This window comes from Penicillium cosmopolitanum, assembly GCF_028827165.1.
Source record: "Penicillium cosmopolitanum strain IBT 29677 chromosome Unknown utg000006l:49.0-5199605.0:1.0-5204138.0, whole genome shotgun sequence".
Classification (NCBI taxonomy): domain Eukaryota; kingdom Fungi; phylum Ascomycota; class Eurotiomycetes; order Eurotiales; family Aspergillaceae; genus Penicillium; species Penicillium cosmopolitanum.
Window position 1 is genome coordinate 1667901 of NW_026622676.1, and position 24302 is coordinate 1692202.

The 24302-nt window shown below is 47.9% G+C and overlaps 10 protein-coding genes across 10 annotated transcripts; 4 read left to right on the forward strand and 6 right to left on the reverse strand.

The window, feature by feature from the left end:
• Positions 1-189: 189 nt before the first annotated feature.
• N7509_005164 (FAD binding domain-containing protein) lies at positions 190-1800 on the reverse strand (the record flags this gene model as incomplete). The annotated part of the gene is made up of 3 exons (XM_056629801.1): positions 190-205; positions 270-1625; positions 1682-1800. The coding sequence occupies 3 exons, from the start codon at positions 1798-1800 to the stop codon at positions 190-192; spliced, it is 1491 nt and encodes a 496-aa protein (XP_056489103.1).
• Positions 1801-2764: 964 nt separating this feature from the next.
• On the reverse strand, positions 2765-3753 carry N7509_005165 (uncharacterized protein; the record flags this gene model as incomplete). The annotated part of the gene is made up of 3 exons (XM_056629802.1): positions 2765-3445; positions 3501-3634; positions 3684-3753. The coding sequence occupies 3 exons, from the start codon at positions 3751-3753 to the stop codon at positions 2765-2767; spliced, it is 885 nt and encodes a 294-aa protein (XP_056489104.1).
• A 400-nt stretch (positions 3754-4153) lies between these two features.
• N7509_005166 (uncharacterized protein) lies at positions 4154-5734 on the reverse strand (the record flags this gene model as incomplete). The annotated part of the gene is made up of 5 exons (XM_056629803.1): positions 4154-4641; positions 4670-5276; positions 5337-5408; positions 5461-5570; positions 5614-5734. The coding sequence occupies 5 exons, from the start codon at positions 5732-5734 to the stop codon at positions 4154-4156; spliced, it is 1398 nt and encodes a 465-aa protein (XP_056489105.1).
• Positions 5735-6627: 893 nt separating this feature from the next.
• N7509_005167 (thiamine pyrophosphate-dependent dehydrogenase E1 component subunit alpha) lies at positions 6628-8032 on the forward strand (the record flags this gene model as incomplete). Its single annotated transcript, XM_056629804.1, has 4 exons — positions 6628-6811; positions 6874-6935; positions 6989-7201; positions 7265-8032. Coding segments are annotated over 4 exons (1227 nt in total), but the record flags the coding sequence as incomplete, so codon positions are not given.
• A 500-nt stretch (positions 8033-8532) lies between these two features.
• N7509_005168 (alpha-ketoacid dehydrogenase subunit beta) lies at positions 8533-9694 on the reverse strand (the record flags this gene model as incomplete). Its single annotated transcript, XM_056629805.1, has 2 exons — positions 8533-9112; positions 9180-9694. The coding sequence occupies 2 exons, from the start codon at positions 9692-9694 to the stop codon at positions 8533-8535; spliced, it is 1095 nt and encodes a 364-aa protein (XP_056489107.1).
• Positions 9695-11380: 1686 nt separating this feature from the next.
• N7509_005169 (uncharacterized protein) lies at positions 11381-12542 on the forward strand (the record flags this gene model as incomplete). Its single annotated transcript, XM_056629806.1, has 2 exons — positions 11381-11465; positions 11587-12542. 2 exons carry the CDS (start codon positions 11381-11383, stop codon positions 12540-12542), a joined length of 1041 nt encoding a protein of 346 aa, XP_056489108.1.
• A 533-nt stretch (positions 12543-13075) lies between these two features.
• N7509_005170 (uncharacterized protein) lies at positions 13076-14766 on the reverse strand (the record flags this gene model as incomplete). Its single annotated transcript, XM_056629807.1, has 2 exons — positions 13076-13747; positions 13816-14766. The coding sequence occupies 2 exons, from the start codon at positions 14764-14766 to the stop codon at positions 13076-13078; spliced, it is 1623 nt and encodes a 540-aa protein (XP_056489109.1).
• Positions 14767-15672: 906 nt separating this feature from the next.
• Positions 15673-16566, reverse strand: N7509_005171 (putative esterase/lipase; the record flags this gene model as incomplete). The annotated part of the gene is made up of 1 exon (XM_056629808.1): positions 15673-16566. One exon carries the CDS (start codon positions 16564-16566, stop codon positions 15673-15675), a length of 894 nt encoding a protein of 297 aa, XP_056489110.1.
• A 1123-nt stretch (positions 16567-17689) lies between these two features.
• N7509_005172 (uncharacterized protein) lies at positions 17690-18364 on the forward strand (the record flags this gene model as incomplete). Its single annotated transcript, XM_056629809.1, has 2 exons — positions 17690-17696; positions 17934-18364. The coding sequence occupies 2 exons, from the start codon at positions 17690-17692 to the stop codon at positions 18362-18364; spliced, it is 438 nt and encodes a 145-aa protein (XP_056489111.1).
• Positions 18365-20450: 2086 nt separating this feature from the next.
• N7509_005173 (cation-translocating P-type ATPase) lies at positions 20451-23751 on the forward strand (the record flags this gene model as incomplete). Its single annotated transcript, XM_056629810.1, has 3 exons — positions 20451-20693; positions 20771-21036; positions 21105-23751. The coding sequence occupies 3 exons, from the start codon at positions 20451-20453 to the stop codon at positions 23749-23751; spliced, it is 3156 nt and encodes a 1051-aa protein (XP_056489112.1).
• Between the last annotated feature and the right edge of the window lie 551 nt (positions 23752-24302).

Consider the following 24302-nt stretch of genomic DNA (forward strand, 5'->3'; position numbering starts at 1 on the left):
TAGCAGAATCTAGGACGAGCCTACGGTGGGATGGAGGAAGAAAATGATGAAAGGTTTAGTTAGATGATGAAGACAAAAGAGAGAGGCTGATAGTTATAGGCAGATCTGGAGAGCCCGAGGCACTCGCCCTAATAATCTACTTGGCTTAGAGCTTTGCCTTAGAATATTCCTCAGTATCTTCACCAATGCTCACATGAATATCGCCCTGCAGCAATTGTGCCATTGCAGTTTCCAATTCTATGCCGCCACCACAACTCTTATAAACGGACCTCCAGGCTACTATGTTATCAGGTCGAACAAGAATTGCGCCACCAGACTGAGTGCCCTTCAGGCTATCCCATCGGTCGTCGTAATCCCGATAAGAACAGTTATCACCAATCTGAGCCACGAAGATTTCAATACCACGGTTTTGGCGGATATTATTAGCAGCAATTGTCCAATCACTTCCTTCGCTGTCTGTGATCAAGGAAAATCCTGCGTTTCTTGGCACCAGGTCGTGAGTGGAGATGACATGATTTCCTGCCTCAATCCAGGCATGTGGGAGACGATGTCCAGGCTGCGTGGTTGGGTAATATATAAGACCAAGTGGATCGCTCTCAACTGGAAGACTTCCGTCATGCAGAAGAAGACCATTGCGATATCCGAAGCCCAATTCAATTCCGTGAGCACAAAATTCAATAGATTGTGTGCTGACTATGCGCGCAACTTGAGCACGGAAGCTGCGGCCTTTGTCTGTATTTTCAAACAAACTTTTGAAGCGCAGCTCATTTGCCAATCTGTCTCCTGGAATAAGACCGAGAGAAGTATTGATCACGGCTGAGTTGTTGAAAGTAAATAACCCCCAGTCGGAGTTAATCTCGCCCACAGCTCGTCTTTCTGGCTCATAGCTATTTAGAATTGCCTCACTAGCCTGTCCCTTTAGAACCAGAGCCAGTTTCCAGGCAATATTAAGGGAATCCTCGACCGCGGTGTTAAGCCCTAAACCAGTCGTAGGTGGGCGACGATTTCCGGCATCGCCGGCAAGAAAGACTCGTCCCACTTGATACTTGTCCGCAAGGACTTTCTCTATGGCCCAGTGGCTGATTCTGTGCACGTCCATATTCAAGTCAGGAATCTTCAATAGTTGACGAATACGGGGAAGTAATGCAGCGTCATCGTGTCGATTTTGGTCGTCCATCGCGAATCCGCAATGAAACACCCATTCCTTGGAATTTTTGCCCCAATTGGGACCCATAGGAACAATCGCACCACTCTCAAATACTGTATTGCATTCACCATTGATGAAGTGACATGCAAAGTAACGATCATCCCAGTACTCAGAGAGATCAGCGCTGAAATGGACCGAAACCATATCAGTGATATTGGTTGGACCTTCCATCTTAACACCAAGCTTGGGGCCTATGGTACGGCCCCCATCTGCAGCAATAAGATACTTGCACCGATAGGATGAGGTATTTCCTAGTTCGTCGGACGCTTTGACAGCAACGGAAGAGCCTTCATCGACGAAATCCAACACTTGATGACCGAACAAAACTTTGCCCGGGTTCCGCCTTTCTGCAAGCTTCTTGAGAATAGGCTCCAGTCGAAATAGTGGAAGATTGCCAGAACGAAGCGGAGCATCGCGCCTATGATGTGGTGAGCTTATATACATTTGGAGCTTCCAATGTGGGAGTTATCGAACTTGTAAGCTTCAGCGAATTCGGTTCCATCGTTTCCACCGAAACATTCGAATTTGGAGATCACTTTACGATCCAAGGGCCCAGAGCCACCAAGCGAAGTCTTCCATGCAACCTGGCTCATGTGTCGTGGGGGGGCATGTCTTTTCAACAATTTCCTCTACCATATCATGAAGACGGAGAATTTCCATCGTACGTTGATTCAGATAGTGCGCCTTGGGCAGAATTGAGGTACCTGTATGCTTCTCGAGAAGAACGTGCCCGATTCCATAGTTGGACAAGAAGCTTGAAAGAGTCAACCCACAACCACCACCTCCGACAATGATAACTGGAACTTCTATTTCGTGAGCCATAGTGCTAGGAACGAGAAATGCTGAATTATGGAATTCGAAATGAAGATTATGTGATATTTCAAGCCGCACAATCTTTCATAAGTAATTTCAGATAGATATCTGGCAAGATGTCACACGAATTTCTAAGAGTAACGGCCCATCCTCCATTCCCAAGTAAAAGGCCGCTCATTTCCTTTTTAGTACGGGGAAATACATAACGTGGGGAAATCCGGGCCCCCGGCGTACCGGAGTTTTGGCTTTCTCCGTATATGCAACCATCCCGGGGAGTAGCCCCGCGCGGAAGTAAAGCTAACACTGCCATGTGCATGACCGCGAAAAATCCGGCTTAGGTACTAAGTCGGGGTAACGGAGTGCGCTTCTAAATGTTGAGGCCTATAGGCCTCAGGTATCAAGCATGTCTTTGCCATGTCCTAGTAATGTAGTTTGCTCTCTCTCCTTTAAACCACCACTTTTTCAGTTCTCGCTCGCGTCACTACCAGCATTATACAGCTTGATACTGTAGTGGATTTGGCTCTACTTTCTTACCCAAGTGGGAAGGTTGAGATATAATAGTTTTTGATGATTGTTGATTGATAGAAAAGGTCTGTTTCACAATTAAATACATGATTTCATGAATCAATTTGTTGTGCCCTCCGTATAGTAACAAAGCATTGAACTGACATCGTGAGACATGGTGTCAAAAAGATTGAGTCTTTATGCTCCAACGCATATTCAATAGTCATCTTTTGTCAGACGCTACACTGCTGCTGGAATATCATGACGCTTTCCTATCTCGACTCGCTTCTTAATGACTTTCTCATCCTCACCCGCTTCCAACCGGCGAAGCAGCTCATCTGGGTGTATATCTACTCCGATAGGATTTTCTTGGAAATATCTGGAGGTCATGAACTCATTTGCCTCCTCGACGGTGTCGAAGTTATCGACCTGGGTCTCAATAGAGTTTCCATCCGGATCTTTGTAGTAAATACTAGTCGTAGGTCCGTGGTTGACACACCAGGTGGGCTTGATCCCAAGTTGCACTCTCAAATTCCAAGCTTTAAGAAGTCCCTGAAGTGTATCGTAGGTAAAAGCGACATGGTGAAGACCTGCCGCGGTTGCCGGACGAGGAACGGTGCTTTGATCGTTAATGATAGCGACACGGTGATGTTCTTCGTCATAGCGGAGGAATGCAATGAACTCGTTTTCGAATACCCGTTCCGCGCCCAGGAATGTGGACCAGAATTCTACCATGGCGCTGATGTTGGCCGTTCTGAAGACGACATGGGCTAAGCCGCTAGGTCGAAGAATCGAAGTATCAGACATGATTGAAGTAATGTTCGCAAATAGATTTATTTCAGCGGCGAGATTTGAATTTAGTTGGGGTTCATTTGCCAGGGAAGTTCCACAAGCTGTATTTAACGTCTTACAGGCGTGAGACTGAATAATGTTAGTCAACATCACACATGCTTATCGTGTTAATGGGATGTCTTACTAGCAGGGTCGGAAAAAGGTACTTGTCCAAATCCGGGTTGTTAATAGTGGTGTGGGCAAGCAAGTCAAAGAGCGCTAGAAGGTCGGGATATTTAACATGTTTTACGCCATTCCGCTTTGGTTCGGATATATTCACTGGAATGGGCGGTGAAATGATCTACCCCATACCCCTAGTAGTGCATACTAGTGACGACCCCGACGTGTATCTTGAGGCCTGAGGCGGAAAGGTTTCCAAATGGCGGGGTTGACATCATGATAGTATGATATAGGTCGCCACTCCGGACCCTCAGGCAGGAAATACGGACATAGCCCCAAGATAACCCTATACTGAATCAACTAGTTACACTTCTCATCCACTCTAATTTTCTTAGTATGGTCCACTTTCGTCTGGTTATCATCCTATCGGCACTTCATGGTGCATATGTTGTGTTCGCGTTCCAGTCATTTAGTTCCGCATTATTTTCACCCGCGAGTTGTCAGATGTAGTATTTGATAATGAAATTTTGATGTTGTAAAGAAATCAACTGTTTGCCACTTTTACGAACTAATTAAGTGCTTACGTTGATGAATTTTGAATATTTCACGAGGATTGAAATTGGATAACGTGCAGTATAATACAGGATAGCTGAATGATTTGAAAATCGAACAAAGTGCTTAACGTAGTCCAATGCCGAGTTTCTCAATGTTCTCCAATACCTGGGTCACGAGCTGCGCGCATCTCGCGACTGAAGCACCATCAAGAACTCGATGATCTGCACTCCAGCTAAGAACGGCCTTATCACGCCTCACAATTGATGTATCATCCTGATTCCTAGCCTGTATAAAGACCGGAACTTCTTCGACCCTGCCTAGAGCGACAATGCCAACTGCAGGAGGCACTATGACAGGGCTAACAACAGAACCCCCGATACTCCCAATGTTGCTCACAGTGAAAGTAGCTCCGCTCATATCAGATGGGGTGAGACGACCTTCTTTAGCAAGTGCGCCAAGTCGCTTAACTTCAGCGGCGATGGAAAAAATGGACCGATCTTGAACATCTTTGACAACCGGAACCAGAAGGCCGTTAGGTGTGTCGATGGCAACGCCGAAATTATGAGACGCCTTGATAATCAACCGGGGACTTGACTGATCCGTCTCTGTGTCTGAAGTGGGCGTTCAACTTCGGATGACGTAGGAAGGCTTGTGACAGAGCCTTGATAAGGAAAGGAAGAAGGGTTAACTTCGTAATGTCATCCCCATACATATCTTTCGAGGTGTCTAGCTTCTCATTGAAGCTACGCTGTAGACTGATCAAAGAAGTGACGTCGACAGAGTGGCTGTAGCCAAAGTGCGGAATGTCAAGAGCACGAGTAATAACCTTGAACATCTGGCTCTCGATCGGGGTCAAAGGTACGACTTGATCTTGTGAGATGACAGTGGGCTGGGTTGCAATGTTTTTGGACAAGGATTTCGGAGCTGAGATTCCTGAAGAAAGATAGCGTTGCACGTCCTCCTTCAGCACTCTTCCACCCTTTCCACTCCCAGCGACATCCTTGATATCAATTTTGTGCTTCTTGAGCATAGCCCTGACTGCTGGGACAATGAGCCCAGAGTTTATGATATCAGGCTCGGGACCCGAGTTGGAAATTTTGTTGGGCGTATCGGTGTTCACTGCTACTTCCGCGGCGTTGGTAGCCACAACGCTCGAGTCATCTGAAGTAGCCTCTCTCGCTCCCACTTCTGTCGAATATTTATCAAGATCTGATAGGCTTTCTTCAACATCAATGTCGAGAAGAGGCTATATAGAATCAGCGAATATTCGACGCCAATTTCTCCGTGGGGACCAGGGCAAATTTACTTTCCCTACTTCAGCCATCTCATCTGCTTGATGGTGAATATTGGCAATGACTCCGTCATATCGGGAAGTGATCTAATTGAATTGTTAGGAAAATTGAGAGCAAAGTTGAAACAACATGACAAACCTCAACAGAGGCCTTATCCGACTGAACCTCACAAATGGCGTCAAACTGGCTCACTCGGTCTCCTGGTTTGACGAACCATTGAACAACCCGGCACTCCGTAATGCCTGAGTCTGTTAATGACAGTCTCATAAAGGATCTAATTCTATAACTCACCTTCGCCAATATCGGCGAGGAGATACGGTTTGAGTATTTCACGTGAAGGTGTTGTGTGGAAGTCACTCCTCGAAACTCGAACATCCCGACTTCGATATGTCGCGAGATACCGACTCGGCATGCGGGTCGCAGGTAGGGAGCCCCGAAAAATCGAGAAAACCATATCAACGGGTGTTGCTGGGAGGGGATGAATGGCGAAGGTGGTGGTAGTATTTGTGGATGTGAGAGAGGGCGAAGCTATCTACACACAAGATGGAAGGAAGGAAGGCACGGCAATCTGGATGTCTGAGGGGTGGGATCCAACGGTTGTCTCTTCTAATTTGATACAAACGGAAAATAAATTAATACAGAAACAAAAATAAAATATGCCCCATTAACGAATATCAATAAATACCCATCTGGGCACATATACAGAGCGCGAGAAAGAACAACCTATGCTATGAGTACCTGGCAAGTAAGAGAATCTCCTTGAATAACCGATGATAGATATTACATCTGAGAACAAAGTGTTAGAAATTAGAGTCCCTGGCCTCCGAGTTCGGAGCTTACTCGATAGATTCGGCCCGGGCGTTGATCTGCAGAAGGCGAGGCCAAGACCCCCGCATACGCCCTATAGGTTTCCTGGTTTGCATTCACATTCGAGCCGACGTTAACCGATCGGATTCTGTGAGTCTAAGACTTGTCCATTCATGTGGTACAGTATCTCGGAGTCTCTGACTACTAAATATGGACAAGGTTGAAAGCAAGGACCCTTCTTTTCATTATCTTCAGACATTTGCATCGAAGCCCTAAATTTGCAACTTACAGCGTCTTGATCATGAAAATGACACCAGGCCGAACATTATCTCCCTTGCTCTGGAGATCACGATCTCTGGTTGGGGGCAGTCATGGTTTTCAGAGGTTTCTCAGACAAGCAAGCTCTAAGACATCCGAAAGATCCTCTCAGTCTTCGTGAGTGGGCATTCCAACTTTCCCCACAATATTTGATCATCGCTGAGAGGATGTCACTATAGGCCATTCCCGGGAGCAGTGAAAAGTCCTCTTACAACCAAGATGGATTTCCTCAAACCAATAGAAGTTCCTCCCATCCCGACCTACCATGTGATGGGCTCAGATGGCTCGATAGAAGATTCCAGTCGTGGGCCACCCGAAGTGACCGATGAGCAGGTCCTTGAATGGTACAAAAACATGTTAACCGGTAAGTCAAATTGATTCCAAGCAAGGATAAAGCGAACTCTCTTTGATCAAGATAAATGATAGTCAATATTATGGACAACATCATGTTTGAGGCTCAAAGACACGGGCGTGTCAGTTTCTATATGGTAACTTATTTCTCATTTCCTCTATCCCGATTTATGTTGTTGATGAGCCGCAGGTTTCCGCAGGAGAAGAGGCTGTCACTGTTGGCTCTGCAGCTGCACTGGACTCGAAAGACGTGATTACTTGTCAATATCGGGAAACCGGAGTCTTCGTGCAGCGCGGCTTTACTCTAAAAGATTTTATGAGTCAGTTAACTGCCAATCACAATGATCCCGGAAAGGGGCGAAACATGCCAGTTCATTACAGTGGAAAGACCAAAGTCAATGTGGTATGTCATCCACCAATCTAGAAATGGAACGACAGATCTCTGACCATGAGAACGTGAATTAAGCATGCAGTTGCGTCGACCCTTGGCACACAGATCCCCCATGCCACCGGTGCTGCATATGCACTGAAGATGGACGCCCTCGAGAACCCCGACCAGCCTGCGCAGGTTGCAGCGTGCTATTTTGGCGAAGGGGCTGCAAGCGAAGGAGATTTCCATGCAGCACTTAATGTGGCCGCAGTGAAGAAGTGCCCAGTGGTTTTTCTTTGCCGAAACAATGGCTTCGCGATTTCAACTCCTACCACAGAACAGTATATCGGGGACGGAATTGCGGTGCGTGGAATGAGCTATGGTATCGAGTCTATTCGAGTGGACGGAACCGATATTTTTGCTGTCTACGAGGCAACCAAAGAAGCTCGGCGACGAGCTCTGGAGGACGGAGGGCGCCCAATCCTCCTCGAATTCATGAGCTACCGCGTGTCTCACCACAGCACTAGCGATGACAGCTTTGCGTACCGCGACCGAAACGATGTGGACTCTTGGAAGGCAAAAAATGATCCGCTTGCCCGTTTAAGAAAGTGGATGGAGAAAAGGGATTTATGGGATGCCGAGAAAGAAAAGCGATCTCGTCAAACAATCAGAGCCGATGTTCTGCGGGAACTGGTGGCTGCCGAAAGAGAGAAAAAGCCAGCGCTACGGGGTGTTTTTGACGACGTCTATGCTGAGCTGACTGAGGAAGCAGAGGAACAAAAGGAAGAGCTTAGAAGGCTAATGATGAAATATCCTGAAGAGTATGATCTCAATGAGCATGAAGGGGGAATTCAGGGCCTGTAAACAAGCAGAAGAGAAATGACGAACATCCGTGGGAAGATGGAAAGCAAATGAACGGAATTCGTTTGAACTAAATTTTTTATTTTTTGTTGAAGAAATCGCAATAAAATCTCGTTCAACTTTACCAAAGAGAATATCTTGAATAACAAGACGGCCATGGGCTCCTACTATCTGACTAGGGAAGGGTAATCTTTTGATACGGATGAAGTTGGCTGCGACAGTCATATGGTCTTCCGTCGCATAGAGATTTAGCATTCCATTTTAGACTTATTTACTTTGGAAAGTTGTTCAAGTTTGAGGAAAGTTTTTCTTTTTTTTTCAAATATGGAGAAAGACAGGACATAAATCTAATCACACAAAGTCCAAGGTTCTCACACCGAGCTCAGCCCAAAAAGAATTCTCTGTCAAGCAACATTTAATCCCTCAGTACCTCCAGGATTGTGTCATATACCCCTAGAGAACACCAAACAGTTAATTTTCAACCGTAACCACGTGTGCACGATTCAAGGAAACTTACTGGTAACATCGGGTAGAATGTATTTCTCCCAGGCGAGACCTGTGTGAGTGGTCCATCCAGCAACGCGTCTGATGGGAGCTTCAAGATGAAAGAATGCCTTCTCCTGTATTGTCGAAGCAACCTCCGCACCAACGCCAAAATTAACCATACTCTCATGGACTATCATAGCTCTGCCAGTCTTTTTGACACTGTCAATGACTGTTTTTCTGTCCCAGGGATATATCGTTCTCAAATCAATCAATTCGATTGAGACACCAGGTATTTCCTTCTCGGCGGCTTCGATCGCAGCTTGGCAGGTGTATAAGGGTCGGCCATAAGAAACAATGGTGAGGTCAGCACCTGGCTTCACAATCTCTGCCTTACTCAGGGGTAGCATGTATGAGGCGTCTGGGACCTCTTCGACGGCAGCACGATAGAGGATTTTAGGCTCTAGGAAGATAACCGGGTCTTTTGACTCGAGGATCGCAGACAGAAGAAGGCCTTTTGCTTGGGATGGCGACCGTGGCACAACGACTTTGAATCCTGGAATGTGACAGAACAGACTCTCTGGTGATTGGCTGTGGTATCTGTCATTGTGAAATACTCCCATTAGCTTTCGTTGCATACAAGTATCTGGGAACAAAGGGGACTGACAATGCACCATGCCCAACACCCCCGGAAGGCATTCGGATAACCATTCCTCCAAGGTTGCTGCCTGTCGAGCCCTCTCGATAGCGAAATTTGCTTGCTTCATTGACAATTTGGTCAAAAGCTGGAAAAACGTAATCTGCAAACTGGATCTCAACGACTGGCTTCCTCCCTTCTGCTGCAGCACCAATAGCGGCTCCGACAATGCCTTGCTCTGTTAGAGGAGTGTTGAATACTCTGTCAGTACCGAATTCATTTTGAAGTCCACTTGTGCAACGGAAGACCCCTCCGAATGCAACATCCTCACCGAAGCAAAGCACATCCTTGGATGAACGCAGCGCGGTGGCCAAAGCAGTATTGACGGCCTGGCACAGATTCAATCGTTTGGATGGTCCGTCATCAGGAATACTGCTATTCTGGAATGTCTTCGAGGAATGATGCAGCAGTGGAGTAGTTTTAAAGTCGATTGGTACATTGAGTCGGCGTGATTTGACAGCTGTTGTTGCATAGCCACGCGCCATAAAGTTTGATAATTTCCATGAGGATATGTGACGAGTAGCCATTTCTTTTATCGAGGTATCTTAACTTCGAAGGATATAGCAAGCGTGTCGAGTAAATCAATGAATGTTTCCCAATTTCATTCGCATTTCATACTATCAAACCTCCCAGGTCTGCTTTTGGGGTTCGGTTAGAAACGGATAGCATCGATGCATGGCGCTCGAATTGTCGGACTCCGATCGACTGGAAAGCTTTCCCCGCAAGTTTCTTTGGACATAGGGCTTGCAGGACTTGGAGTCAGCAAAGGAATAAATGCCGGAGTTGCCAATGTCTCCGAACAGATGTGGGATAGCGCAACAAGACACCCGAGATCGGAGCCGGAGTTTAGGTTTACCCCATAATTTCATACCCCGGGCACTGAATCTAAGCGGGGCTATTACCTGTAAAGAAATTGAAAATGTTAAAGTTAATATCGTCGACTATTCACCGATTGTCCGATCAAGGCAAAATGTCCGCGCAAAAGAAGTGTTTACGTCAAAGCATCCGGTCGGTTTGTTGCGCTCATTCAATTAATATCAAATAGTTCGGGGTCTCCCTCGATTCCCCAAGGACTAACTAGGCTCTCTAGCCGAAAGAAGGAAGGGCTGGGGTATTTAGCATTAGTTTTGTCCCTTGAAATTGGTTGTTTATCTTCCATAAAAACCCATTCCATCAATCAGAAAGATGGCCACGGACAATTCGACAAATGCCGCCATATGGCCTACTTCCATGCCCTCATCAGACGTGAAGCAGTTGGTAGAACGCTTCTTTACTTTGGTAGACACGAATTCGGATGATGTAGGGCAAACGTTAGCAGATGAACTCTTTACCAATGATGGAGTGTTCATCACGGCAAACGCAACTTTCCAAGGGTCGGCAGGTGAGATCATGATCTTGGGTTTTCTATTTGCAGATTTGGGCTTTGCGCTCATATTTAAATCCAGACATATTGCATTCGAGGAGGGGTGCCTGGACTACTGTGAAAAAACGACGTCATACAATCTTGAAGAGCTACGTGAACGACATACACGGCACGGATATCATTTTTGTAGGAAATTTGAAAATGGAAGCACTCGATGGAACAAAGACAAGTCTCGAGTTTGTGGCTCGGATGAGAATTGAAGAACAATGGCCAGGTCCCAGAATAAGTCAATATCAAGTTATCAGTCCGGCTCCAAAGGACTCCCGGCCTATTGTGGATTCCGAGTGATTTTTTCCTATCTGAATATGGGTCCATGGATATCTTGGGTGATTTTCTTGCCGATTTTAGATGTTGTCCCAAGAGCCCTTGGCTTCAATTTGTGCTCGCAACTGAGAAATCAAAGTTCTCCCAGTCAAATATCCCAATTATCACAGTTGTATAGTTCATGCGATAACTAGTTACTAGATAGACATGAATAAAACCAGCTACAACAACAAGCCTGAGTCCAACGCACCCGAAAAATCGAAAAAAAAAGGTAAAGGTATGTAATTAACTAGAGACCCATAAACGCACGAGAAAAGAATTGGTCGAATCTGTTCAATTGTTTAGGGGTGGTGGTGGGTCACGTGCATGTAAACAAAGCGCGGCTGTCGCAGTACAGCATCACCAACCTCACCAACTACCCCTCGTCGCAACAGAGCGGGGCCCCAAACCACACCCCAACAAATATTCCAACCAAATCGCAGATATGAATCAAAAAGCACACCCCTTCGGTTCTCCGGACCCGCAGGAAGAAGAGCTCGACGCCGAGATTCGCTCCATTCGCGCACAGAGTACGTTACGTTTACATCCAATCCAATCCAATCCAAACAACCCAAACCCCAAACACAGCACGTCAAAAGACAAATCAGATACCAACTTGAACCAAACCCAGCTGACAAAACACTAAACTAGTCTCAACCCTCGCCCACCGCAAAAGAATCCTAACAACAAGCCTCCTCTCAAGTCCCAAAATCAAAACCCTCCTCCAAAACCAAACCTCAACAACGACAACGACAACCCTCACAACCCTAAAAGAAGACCTATCCCCACTAGTAACAGCAGCCGGCGCCCACACAACCACCAATCACCACCGCATCGCCTTCGGCGCAACGGCATTCCCATTCAAAGATCCTGCGCCGAATTCGCCAGACCCCAATCTATTGGGCATACGTATTGACGTTTGTGCGCGGGATGGGCGATTTGCGAAACCTTATTATGTGCTTTTGCGACAGGAGCGCGGTCGGCGCAATGGACAGCAGCAGCAAAGAGGGAACGGGAATGGGAAGAGACTCTGCGTCCATCGACATACGATTCCAGCTTTTATTTCGGTGGATAGATTGGCGGGTGTTTATTTACCGTTACCTTCATCTTCATCGTCGCGTCACGAGGAGGACGGGAGCGGGAGTTCTGGGTCTGAATCTGAATCCGAGAGTGGTCCGATGAAACCAGGACAAGCGCGCAGTACGAGGAGAAAGCAAGATCTACGTGGCTTTGTGCGTGAATTGAGGAGGGAATTAGTGGCCTGGCATCTCCGTTCCGACGCTGTGGTTTTCCTGCGAGAGAAATTGGGACTTATTCGTGATTCCGAATCTGAAACCGACGCAAACGCAAACGAGGACGAAGAAGAACAACCCTGGGGCGAAAAGAAGTCTCCACCTCGGAACGATTTGGGAATTATTGGGTTAGAAGCCACGGCTGTTGAGGCGCGGTATGTGCGGATGGAGTGGGAGGATGGTCGACTTGGACGGTTTAAGTTGTCTAATGCTGGACTTGTGGAGCGGGCTGTTTTTATGAATGATCGCGGTCGTGATAAGAAGGTTGAGGATGCTGTTACTGGAGGTGGGGGGGAGGGTGGAGTCGCTTTTTGAGAGGTTGAAGGGGCTTCCGGATATGGAGTCAAGTTCGTGATTAGCATGATGCCTATGGGCGGATCATGGAAGTCAGGTTGCATGCACCAGTGCTATATTTGGCCGACGGATCGAAGCGCCGTCCAATACTTAATATGATACCCGATGCTCAGCATCATTGATACGAGGAATGAGAATTGAACTTATCAAACTATTTAATCACTTCTATGATAACTTGAACCGTACCTAGTCCACGGGTATCTCAGAAACAAATGCTATGCACATGAGGAACCAAAGAGCCGCCGCAATGCAATATAGTCAAGGAGATCGACAGGAAATATTCACACACAAAAAAAGTGATTACAAGAAAGGTAAGGGCATGAGAATGAAAGAAACCAGTACAGGTGAAAGTGTCGAAAGCCCACCAAAACAGACCCGAGGCTTTCAACAGAACATGGGTATCAAGGCGGGCAGGTAGATGCAAAAGTATATCACCAACCAACCAAACTAAGGCGAAGTAGAGCACGCAAGGGCCAATAGTCACGAACCTGAGACTAAATATCCCCAGCAGCAACAGAAGACGCCTCCGAAATAGCACAATCTCGATTCTCAGTCTCAGAATCATCAGCAACAGCAACAGTGAACGAGATCACCGGCAACGGGCCATAAACAAGCCCATTCCTTTCTTCAAGCCGGTGGCGCAAAATAGCTTCTTCCAAATGCCAACGATGCTGCAACTCCACTTTCTTCGAATCCAAAGCCTTAATAACAGCCGTTTCCTCATTCCTATGTTCAACTTGCAGCGTTTTGATATTTTTGATATTCGTCTCGCACAGCGTATCCAGTTCGCGCTCCATACGCTCCATAGCCTCGGACAACTTCATTTCCTGCCGGTCTCGGAGAACCTTGATGCGGGCTTCGTGAAGGGCGTCCATCGACTCGTGCGCGTGGTATTGTTGCTCTAGCTGCTCTTTTTGTTGCTGCGTGATGCGACGAGCTGGTGGGGTCCCGTTTGTCTCGGAGATCATTGACTCGGAGGATTGTTGCGCAGTGCTTGTCCCTGCGGGGGAAGGTGAAGGTGAAGATGGAGGACTGGAATTGCGGAAATAGCCCTCCATATGCTTGATGCGAGTGCGAGAATTCATTTTAGCGCGTTCAAAGTCACGTTGTTGTTCCATTTCGATGGCGAGTTGGCGCTCCTCTAGTCGACTGGTCGCGGCTGTGTTCTATTTTGTCTGGATTAGTCCGGTTTCAAATGGTCAAATTTGCTAGTGGTGCGAGCGGAGCTACGAACCTTTACACGCTTCTCCTCTTCCAAGCGCTCGTTTTCTGAGTATCGTTCCGAAATGGCGGTTTGATGTCTTTGTCGCGCGATGCTGAGGGCGGCATCTTGGAATGCCATGTGTCTATTCTTTTCCAATCGATGTCGCTCTAACATCTCACCTAGCTCTGGATCATCCAAGCTTCTCTGCAGTGATTCCTTGTCGAAGAGAGGGACCTCCAATTTCGCGAGAGATTCCGACGTTGGCGGACGGGGGAGCACCTCGTTGCTTGTTGGCGCCTGTTTCTTCTGCTCGAGGTATACATGATCCACGCCCGTATCGCCCTTGGAGACCAAAACGTTTGAATCAGGCGGGAGCAAAACACTAGAGGGCCTCTTCCTGCGAAACTGGATCCGTCCAATAGCACTCTTAATGCTACTCCTCCTTTTATCCTTCTTGTCCGCCGACGCAACGCTGAGCATCGACATGCGATTCACGGGAACCGACAAATTATCCGCATTTTTACCATACGCATAAGCGCCAGGCAGAGTCCTGCTCTCGCTGGAACAATACGAGGTTGGTCGAGTGGACAGCGAAGCGAGCGAGCGCGTACTGCCCGGCTTCGCGCGCTCGGAGGCAATTGTGATTGAGGACGGGGAGGAGACGACTTGATCAAGCGGGGACGGGGAGGACGGTTCGTAGGAGGGAGTGACGGATCCATCGGCAAGGGAATTTCGATCAGTCGATGAGCCGGATGAGAGGAGCGGCGAGGAGGAGAGATCGACCATTCCAGAGGCGATGGAGGCGGCCAGCGGTGCCGAGGCTTCGATCTCAGGAACTTTCAGGCCGAGAGTGCGCGCCTCGTCGGAAAGCTGTTGCGCCCGCGCTTGTTCTGCATCTGCTGAGTCGAGGTGGAGGACATCTGTTCGGTATTGTTGCTCGTCGAAGACGGGTACAAGACTGGGTGTGGGCGGGTCGTCCATGACTCTATATGTACAGTCCACCGGTTCCAGTTCCAGTTCCAGTCCCGTATGCGAAGGTTTGAGGAAGAGCGCCTAGCCAGCGGGCGCGCATGTACTGGAGGAGGGGTGGGAGAATGCGCGAGGTTCAAGATGAAACGAAACGGACTCGTCCACGGTACTGTGAGCACGGTGGACGAGGGGGCGCACAATGACAGCATCCGCTATGGCCGTGTAATAGGGGAATGTGACTCGGGGACGAGAAAGTGGTGGAGGGTGGAAATGCAAAATCAAGGTTGGAGATTGGAGATTGGAGATTGGAAATTAAGCCTCGACAGGGTTGAGAGGGGTGCAAGCCACGCGAGAGAAGAGAAAAAAACAGGTTGAAACCTGCCAGTGTGAGGAAAGATCCGAGGTTCGTCTTTTATTTGCAAACTGATTAATCGATTCTCCAGTCTCCCTACTATTTTTTTTTTTTTTCTTTTCTTTACTTTATCTACTTTTGGACATTTGTTTCCGCCTTAATCTTCTTTCGTATGAGACTATTGACCCACGGGGCGATCCTGATGCAATGCGAGGCATGTGGCAGATACTCGGCCCGTTCAGCCTATTTAGCCCTGGAGCCCTTTCGGCATTCCTTTCTTTGTCTCACCCTGGGATTTTCTTCACTGGAATAGTAGTTCATTAGCCCACTGTCAACCCACTTCCCCTAACCCTAGGGTTGTCCACCCCGAGCGGACCCCCACGCGGTGGCGAGCCATGGGTTCGGTCAAATGGAACTTGAAACATGGATGGATCAGGCCAGGTACACGTGGCGCACAATATATAGAGGGGGGATGATAGAGAAAATGTGAATAAAAGAGCTTGGAGAGAGAGCCTGAATAGCACTAGTAGTGGTAGAGGTATCAGATGAGCACTCGTATGAGCCAACTACTCATTCAACAGATCAATAGCCAACCCGTAAGCACGCTCTTTGGCCTGATGTTGCGGGGATCCAGCCCGCGTGTGCTTGTCCCACCCGTGGTTGCACGACTCCATGCGCTCGCAGACCACATGCCATCCCTGTCTCTGTTGAAGTTTGGTCGCAAGCTCCTCCGCCTCGAGGGCCAGTGTATCGCAGTCCGCCGTAATCACCAACATACGCCTTGGGAACCGCTCCAGCTCCGCAAACCGGGGTGAAATGCGCGGATCCCGTCTGTCAAAGCCTGAATGCACATAGCAGGTATTAAACAGGCGTGCCAATGGGGCCGGAATGGGCATTCCATTCGGGTTGGGGGCAATCTTGGAATTGGCAGGGCTGCTCAGATCCAGAGCTGGGTAGAAGGCGATTAACGAGCGGAAAGTGTCCGGCGGGAAGAGACAAGCCGAGGCTGCCAGGGAGAGATTGCCCCCGGCGCTGAAACCCCCAATTGACAAGTGCGAGGCATCATACTCCTCTGGTCGGCTTAGGATGTATCTCACCGCATCTTCGACGTCGTTGAGGGCTGCTGGGAATGGACTTTCTGGGGCCAGGCGATACGAACAGTCCACCACGGTGTATTTGGTGGCGCGGCTTACTCGTCGACAGAATTCGTCGTCGGTGCCATGTTGGGGGAGCATGAATCCGCTGCCATGGAAGTTCAGGAGAACGGGTTTGGGGCCTGACGCGGCGGATGATGAATGATACAGATGGGCCTTGATGGTTCTCCCCGCGTCGCGGGAGGGAATATGGAGGACCTCATCAGGGGTGGGTGATGGTCGGCGAACAACGAAGCCTATCACATCCGAGAGGAATCGGATAATCACCACGATGGTTTTGTAGTAAGCATAGGTCAGTCCTTTCATTTTGGAGGGATGTGTTAAACGTTGGAGACGGGAGATAGGAGGCTGGGCCGAGGCTGACTGGTTTGGTTTAGAATGGATCAGGGATTCACGCTAGTCATAGATCGTTGCAGGCCCGAGCCCACTCTGTTCAACTTTATTTGCTTACTTCCGACTGGGATATGATATCTTCCGGAATCCAAAAGTAATTAAATTTGAGGATTGGAAAAGTAAATACCGCTTCTGTCAAAATGTCCCCCAGAATTGTGGTATCTCTGCCAGTTGGTAACTTCAAAAGTTGTCGACTCAGATCAAGAAATCTGCGATTATAATCGCAGGGGAATCCTCTAAGTATAACATACAGTACTATGTACCTTGCTCTTCTGCCAGTAGTCTTCCACAGGTTCAGACATTCATGGATAAACATAATTGCTTTGTCTCATACGCAGCTGCATAATTACTGGGGCAGAGTAACCGGGAGGTGGGCAAACAGGATCCTCACAAGATTTAACTCTGGAAACCTGAAATATTTTTCAACTAGATTATAAGAGCTCTTGTGATAGATAAAGCTTCCCTTGTCCAATAAACACAGCATCAGTCTAAGAAAAAAAGCCACCAATGCAATGTAGTAGTCATTAAAACGGTTTTCAAAAACCATTGCCATAAGGATGGTCTGACCGTGAGAAAGAAGCCAAGATGATAATATGAACAATGTCTTATCTCTTCTTCAAAGAAACTCCTGGAATGTGTTCCAGAGGAAAGAAAAGGCCGCGTTGATTAAGACGATATCCTCTTCAGCGTTCCTTCTCATCCAACCTGGAACAGATTCCCTGTACAAGTTTGTTTATGCATTAGGTATTAACGGGCATTTGTGGTATTTAGGTGCTACCCTTTCTTTCAGCAGGCGGCTTCAAAAGAAATAAAATGACAGAGTAGTATTATGCTTTCATTTATATTTTAAAGGGAGTTACTTCCCAGAAAATCATGTTAGCCAAGCTTATACTATACTGAGTGGTTCTAATGGTGGCGCGTCGGTATATAAGATGGTGCGTGGGTCTCGGCCATCGTGGTCGTGTTGGGACCCACATCCGCTCCACAAAAACAAACTCCCACGCACTATCCATCTCCACTCCACGCAGGTGACAAGATGCTCGGTATGCTAACGTGCCCATGGCACTATCCTCTCAACTCCGAGTGTCCTTGTTGCCCTCAAATCTTACTGTATACTCACGAAGAGGCAAGAACTTGTCCACTCGAATCCCACCGCCCTTTGATTCCGTTGCGTACAGACGAGGAAGAAAGTATTCGTCCACTTGAACCCTACAGTTCACCGAGTTCATCGCAAAAGAGCTTGTTCTGTTTTTCTTCCTCCCCTCGACTGCATACCTCAGAGTCCTATGCGTCCTGGACCGCATCCGTTGGTAGCAACTCCGTGTTTGATTTCGAAGAATCTGAATCCGACAGCTCATCATCCATCCACAGCACCGAGGAGATTAGCAGCGGCCCCAACATCTACGAGATGTACACCCATGGATGGTTCAATACTCCGATGTACACCGGTGGTATGCTTTACCCCCCGTTATCTACACTGAACTCGGGACAACCACAGAAAACTCAAGACCACCCACAAACACCACACCTCCAACCCTCTGAATCCCACCAAGACGCCTCTCTGGCTATTTCCTCGCCATCCTCATCAGACCGAGACATTGGCGACGTCCAGCTGCCACCACAATATGAAATCCCCGACCAAGAGTCCCCATCGACACCCTCATCACCCTCATCCTCTGATCAAGACGCCGGTGGAGTCGAGCTCAATTAACGTGAAAAGAATTACATGTTTGATGAGATGCCTTAGGCATCCGCGCTTCAGGATTATCTGGGTGTTTCCATTTCTGTTTTTTCCTTATTCTTTCTTATTCTTTAGAGTAGTGCCCACCTTCGATGCTACTACTTTCAGCATTAATTATTTAGCTCGCAACCGCAACCACCATCGTGACCACCACCACCATCATCCCCATCGAACGGAACTGAAGATTCCGATGAAGACGGTGGACCTTTCATGTGGAAGCATAAGATCACCCTATCATAAGACTTTATATATTTTGAAGTCACATATAACTGAGCCAGATGACCTGTCCATGGCACAACAGCTACACCTCCGATCCCACAAACTTAGTTGGAAACAAACGAGGAACAATATTCCAATGCATCATACTACTCGCCGATATCTTCAGAAAAGAGTATGTTCTGTTTTTTATCCCCTACTATTGCAGAATCAAGGTTTACCTCCCTGGAGCTTGCGAGCGACTCTGCATCTGTCGACAGTGACTCGGTATTTGACTTGGAAGAATCTGAAGACTCTAATAGCATATATTCAGTTGCCAGCATGGATGGCGTATACCTAGGTATACATGGCCTACTAAACACATACCTACACTCTGGGGGGTATGCTCTACTCACTAATATCCTCTCCTAAACCCGGAACAGCCTCGCGAACCGCAACATCCCCGGCAAGTACAACACCTCCCTCAAGCGCAGCGTCTCGCTCGAGTGTACAATTTCCCACAAGAACAGCATCTCAAGCAATTGTAGTATCTCCCGCACCTTGGTCCCTCTTCATAAGTCTCCCCTCTCGCTCTCCCATAACCATGCTCTCCTGATCGGGAGGCTGAGTCAACGGAGAAAGGATGATGAGCTAAGGAACACCATGTATCACTCCCAGATCCAATATGCCGAAGGGAGAGCCCGAAGAGGATGTTTGAGCTTGGTTCCTGTAAGACAAGGCTGGTCCATCTTTCGTGATGAAGACTGACCATATGATCATAACGACAATAGGCGCTACGACAGTGCCATGAAAGAGAAAGGCTGCACAAGAAGATAGCCAACTTCGTCGAGCAGGAACAGCAGGATACTATCAAAAAGTGAAAGAAAAATGGGCAAACCGAACAGACGAGCAGAAGCAGAGATATTACGAGAAAGCAAAACGTTTCACTACAAGATGACTAGAATTACTGAGATGACGAATGAAACACCCCGGCATTTGATATGTGACGCTCGACAGCCTATCTGTTGAGTAGGGGCTACTTTTCCCCGGTGCTTAGCGAGAATTCAAAAGGAATTACCTTCCAAGTTTTCTAGTTGCAAAATTAACCTGTACAACATGGTAGTTACTGCGTGGAACCCAGGACAACCAAGTGCCCAGACTTGGGAATTCCGCCGAGCGCTTGGCATGCAACAACATTATTGGCGACAGGCTTGGCAAAAGATCTGGATTATTGTTGAGTTCTCCTCTTCCTATATGGCTGACAATTGGTGTTTGCAAATTAGTGATTGACTTTGATCTGGGTATTTTGGGAAAGTGGCATCCTCAAAGACACCCAGTAAGATATCGATCCTCTCAGTCATGAATCATGAAAAACAAAATAAAAGAAATATAGACTGTTGCCGTTGCCGAGCACTACTCTGGAGAAGAAAGTTACCGTACTCGAGCAGACCCAGTTCGGACACAAAGAATCTCCCGATCTTGGCAAACTTCCTCTTACTGGGTCCTGGTCCAGCAGAGATTCCTTTTCACTGGCCCATTATTGCCGTGTGGTCCTGGGCAAACACCCGATTCCAGGCCCGAACGCGAACGCCAAGTCTTGTATCTTGTCTTATCCAATAATAGCCTCACGCAGGGCGATGGGTGACGGTCATACCCTCGAAGAGAAGGATCCACACTGACACTCACCAAGATATTAAAAGGACTGGGTTGGGCGTGCAATCCAAATTAATTTTAGGTACCTCGCACAAACTCGAAGCTTTTCACCAGTGCCTGTACTAAGAACGACTGATAGACAGACCGCTTCGATATCGTCTCATTATCTTCGCAGCCACAGCTTACAACTCAGTTCGCACAATCTCCAATGCCGAAGAGAAAGGAACCCACACCCGACCAGGGATCAGGTGGCAGTCCGTTGACACAGCCAGCTCACTCAGTCCCTTACGAAGTCGTAATCAAGGTGCTTAGCACTGAGATTGATGGAGGTCTTGCTCCCGACGAAGCCAGTCGTCGCCTAGAGCAGTATGGTCCAAATAAACTCGATGAAGGCGAAGGGGTGTCGGTTGTCAAGATTCTCGTGCGCCAGGTGGCCAACGCAATGATGCTAGTAAGAGGTCCATTGCTTGTAACTTCGGTATCTTGGAACTCGTCGAAAACTTTCGACATCTGATCCAATTCATGCAGGTGCTGATTCTGGCCATGGCGGTCAGTTTCGGAATTAAGTCGTGGATTGAGGGTGGAGTAATCTGCGCTGTCATCGTCTTGAATATCGTGGTTGGGTTCTTCCAGGAATACGCTGCGGAGAAGACTATGGAGTCGTTACATTCACTTTCGTCGCCGACAGGGACTGTCTCGAGAGGTGGACACACGTTCTCGGTTCCATCGTCGGAGATCGTCCCGGGTGACATGGTCGAACTCAGGACTGGGGATACTGTTCCAGCGGATATTCGGTTAGTCCATTCCTACCATAGCTTTTGAAAGGCTGCTGAAATGACTCTAATTTGTTCAACCGTAATAGCCTGGTTGAAGCAGTCAATTTCGAGACCGATGAAGCACTTCTTACCGGCGAGTCTCTTCCAGTACAGAAAGAATGTGACACGACATTCAAAGAGGATATTGGGCCCGGAGACCGTCTGAATATTGCTTATAGCTCGAGCACAGTCACTCGTGGTCGTGGTCGTGGTGTCGTCTTCAGTACAGGCATGTTCACAGAGATTGGCTCCATTGCTCTCGCGCTGCGGGCTAGTGGTAGCAAGCGCCGCCCTGTCAAACGTGATCAAAACGGCGAGACCAAGAAACGGTGGTATGTCCAGGCTTGGACACTCACGGGGACCGATGCCGTGGGTCGATTCCTCGGTGTTAATGTCGGAACTCCTTTACAAAGGAAGCTGTCAAAACTCGCCTGCTTACTTTTTGGAGTTGCTGTTCTTTTTGCCATTGCATGTATGGCTGCAAATCTGTTCAGCAGCAATACCGAAGTTATCATGTATGCCGTTGCCACCGGTATTAGTATGATACCGGCGTGTCTTGTGGTCGTGCTTACCATCACTATGGCTGTGGGTACCAAGCATATGGTCCAGCGGAACGTAATTGTTCGCAAGCTAGACTCGTTGGAAGCACTCGGTGCCGTTACCGATATATGCTCCGATAAAACTGGCACGTTGACTCAGGGCAAAATGGTGGTGAAAAAAGCATGGATTCCGTCTTGCGGGACATACTCTGTTGGTACATCCAACGAGCCATTCAATCCTACCATTGGGGATATCACCTTTACTCCTCTATCCCCTTCAGACTTTGATGATGAAAAGGAAGGCGCCGCTGTGGAGAATGCAGAGGACCTGGTATCAGGGAACCGCCAGCTTGAGGACTTTCTGAATGTCGCAGCTATGGCTAACCTTGCACATATATACAAATCTGAAGAGGGCGAATGGAGCGCACGTGGTGAACCGACAGAAATTGCTATTCAAGTATTTGCATCGAGATTCAACTGGAACCGCGACCGCTGGACAAAAGGCCAGAATATACTTTGGCACCAAAAGGCTGAATTTCCATTCGATTCGACTGTGAAGAAGATGTCTGTGATTTTCGACAAAGCTTCCCTAAAAGACGGGTGCACAATGGTATTTACCAAGGGTGCTGTTGAGCGTATTGTTGATTCGTGCACCTCTGTGATTTGGGACCAAGATTCGTCCACACCCCTACCAATAACAGATGACCACCGCAAAAAGATCTATCAGAATATGGACGACTTGGCAAAGTTGGGACTTCGAGTACTGGCTCTAGCTCATCGACCGTACACTGGCCAGACACAATTGCTTGAAGACTCTGACCTGGAACGTGAGAGTGTGGAAAGTAATCTGTGCTTTCTTGGGCTGATTGGGTTGTATGATCCTCCTCGACCCGAGACAGCAGACTCTATCCAGGCCTGCTACCGAGCTGGTATAGTTGTTCATATGGTCACAGGAGATCACCATGGAACTGCCAAAGCAATTGCACAGCAGGTTGGAATCCTTCCTTCCGATTTCAGCTCTGTAGCAGCTGATGTCGAGGATGCCATGGTCATGACTGCTAGTCAGTTTGACAAGCTCACCGATGAGCAGATAGATGCCCTTCCTACTCTTCCCTTGGTGATCGCACGCTGCGCTCCTCAAACCAAGGTACGCATGATCGACGCCCTTCATCGGCGTCGCCGCTTCGTGGCGATGACCGGAGATGGAGTGAATGACTCCCCATCCCTTAAGCATGCCGACGTGGGTATCGCTATGGGACAGACGGGATCGGATGTCGCCAAAGATGCCTCTGATATTATTCTAACAGACGACAACTTCGCTTCGATTCTGAATGCCGTCGAGGAGGGTCGTCGTATCTTCGACAATATTCAGAAATTTGTGCTTCACTTGTTGTCTGAAAACATCGCCCAGGCCTGTACCTTACTGATTGGATTGGCTTTTAAAGACGCTGACAACCAATCTGTGTTTCCTCTTTCACCGGTCGAGATCCTCTGGATTATTATGATTACATCGGGTATGCCAGACATGGGCCTCGGTATGGAGATAGCTGCATCTGACATTATGGACCGGCCTCCTCAAAATAAGCAAGGCATCTTCACATGGGAGGTAGTGGTTGATATTCTTGTGTATGGTATCTGGACAGCAGCCCTTTGTCTGACGGCATTCTCCGTACGAATGTGGGGTTTTGGAGACGGTAACTTGGCCCGTGGCTGCAATCAAGAGTGGTCAGATCATATCACAGATTGCGAACTGGTCTTCCGAGCGCGAGCCACCACATTCGTGTGTTTAACATGGTTCGCGCTGTTCCTAGCCTGGGAAATGGTCGATATGCGCCGATCTTTCTTCCGCATGCAACCAAAATCCAAGAGGTACTTTACCCAATGGATGTACGATGTTTGGAGGAACAAGTTCCTTTTTTGGTCCATCATGGCGGGATGGATTACGATGTTCCCTATCCTCTATATCCCTGTGCTGAACGATGTTGTGTTCAAGCACAAGCCTATAACATGGGAGTGGGGTATTGTGGCAGTCGAAGTGGTTCTGTTCTTCATTGGCGTCGAATTCTGGAAATGGGCCAAGCGGGACTTTTTCCGTCACCGAGCCAGGAGGGCTTCGGGTTTAGCTTCAGCGGGGGACGAGCCTGAGCGGCCCTAACGCACGCTTTCCCTGGTCCAACATTGAGACAATAGGGCCCGGGAAAAACCTCACTTGGAGATAGCGCACGCATTATGGAAACAACTCAACGGAACAATGACAGATCAAGGAATTTGAAGCTCGCATTTAGAAGATGATGGGTCAATGGGCTTGCCAAGTGGGCTGGTCTTTCACCCGTCTTTAAACAGATCGTATAATACAATGAGCTAACAAAGTTATATTCATTTATTCTACGCTGATAAGTTGGAGAAAGGCACAAATTTATGTTAGAAAAACTAGATACCATTAAATGCAACTATCCCAAGGTTGCATTATTCTGACAGCAATGACTATTAGTGGAACTGGTGGTATCTATCGCCTCTAGTTTGCAAGCGCCGTCCTTTATCCTTTGCCTTTCTAATCCATCCCCTCCTCCCTCTCTTATGCTTAGTATCTTCCCATTATAACTGGCCTTTAACAACTGGATGACTGACCAGTACGCCCTTTGAATTTGGCTCCATCTTTGCGAGGGTGACTTGGAAAGAAATAAAACCCGATCGAAGAGGGATGCT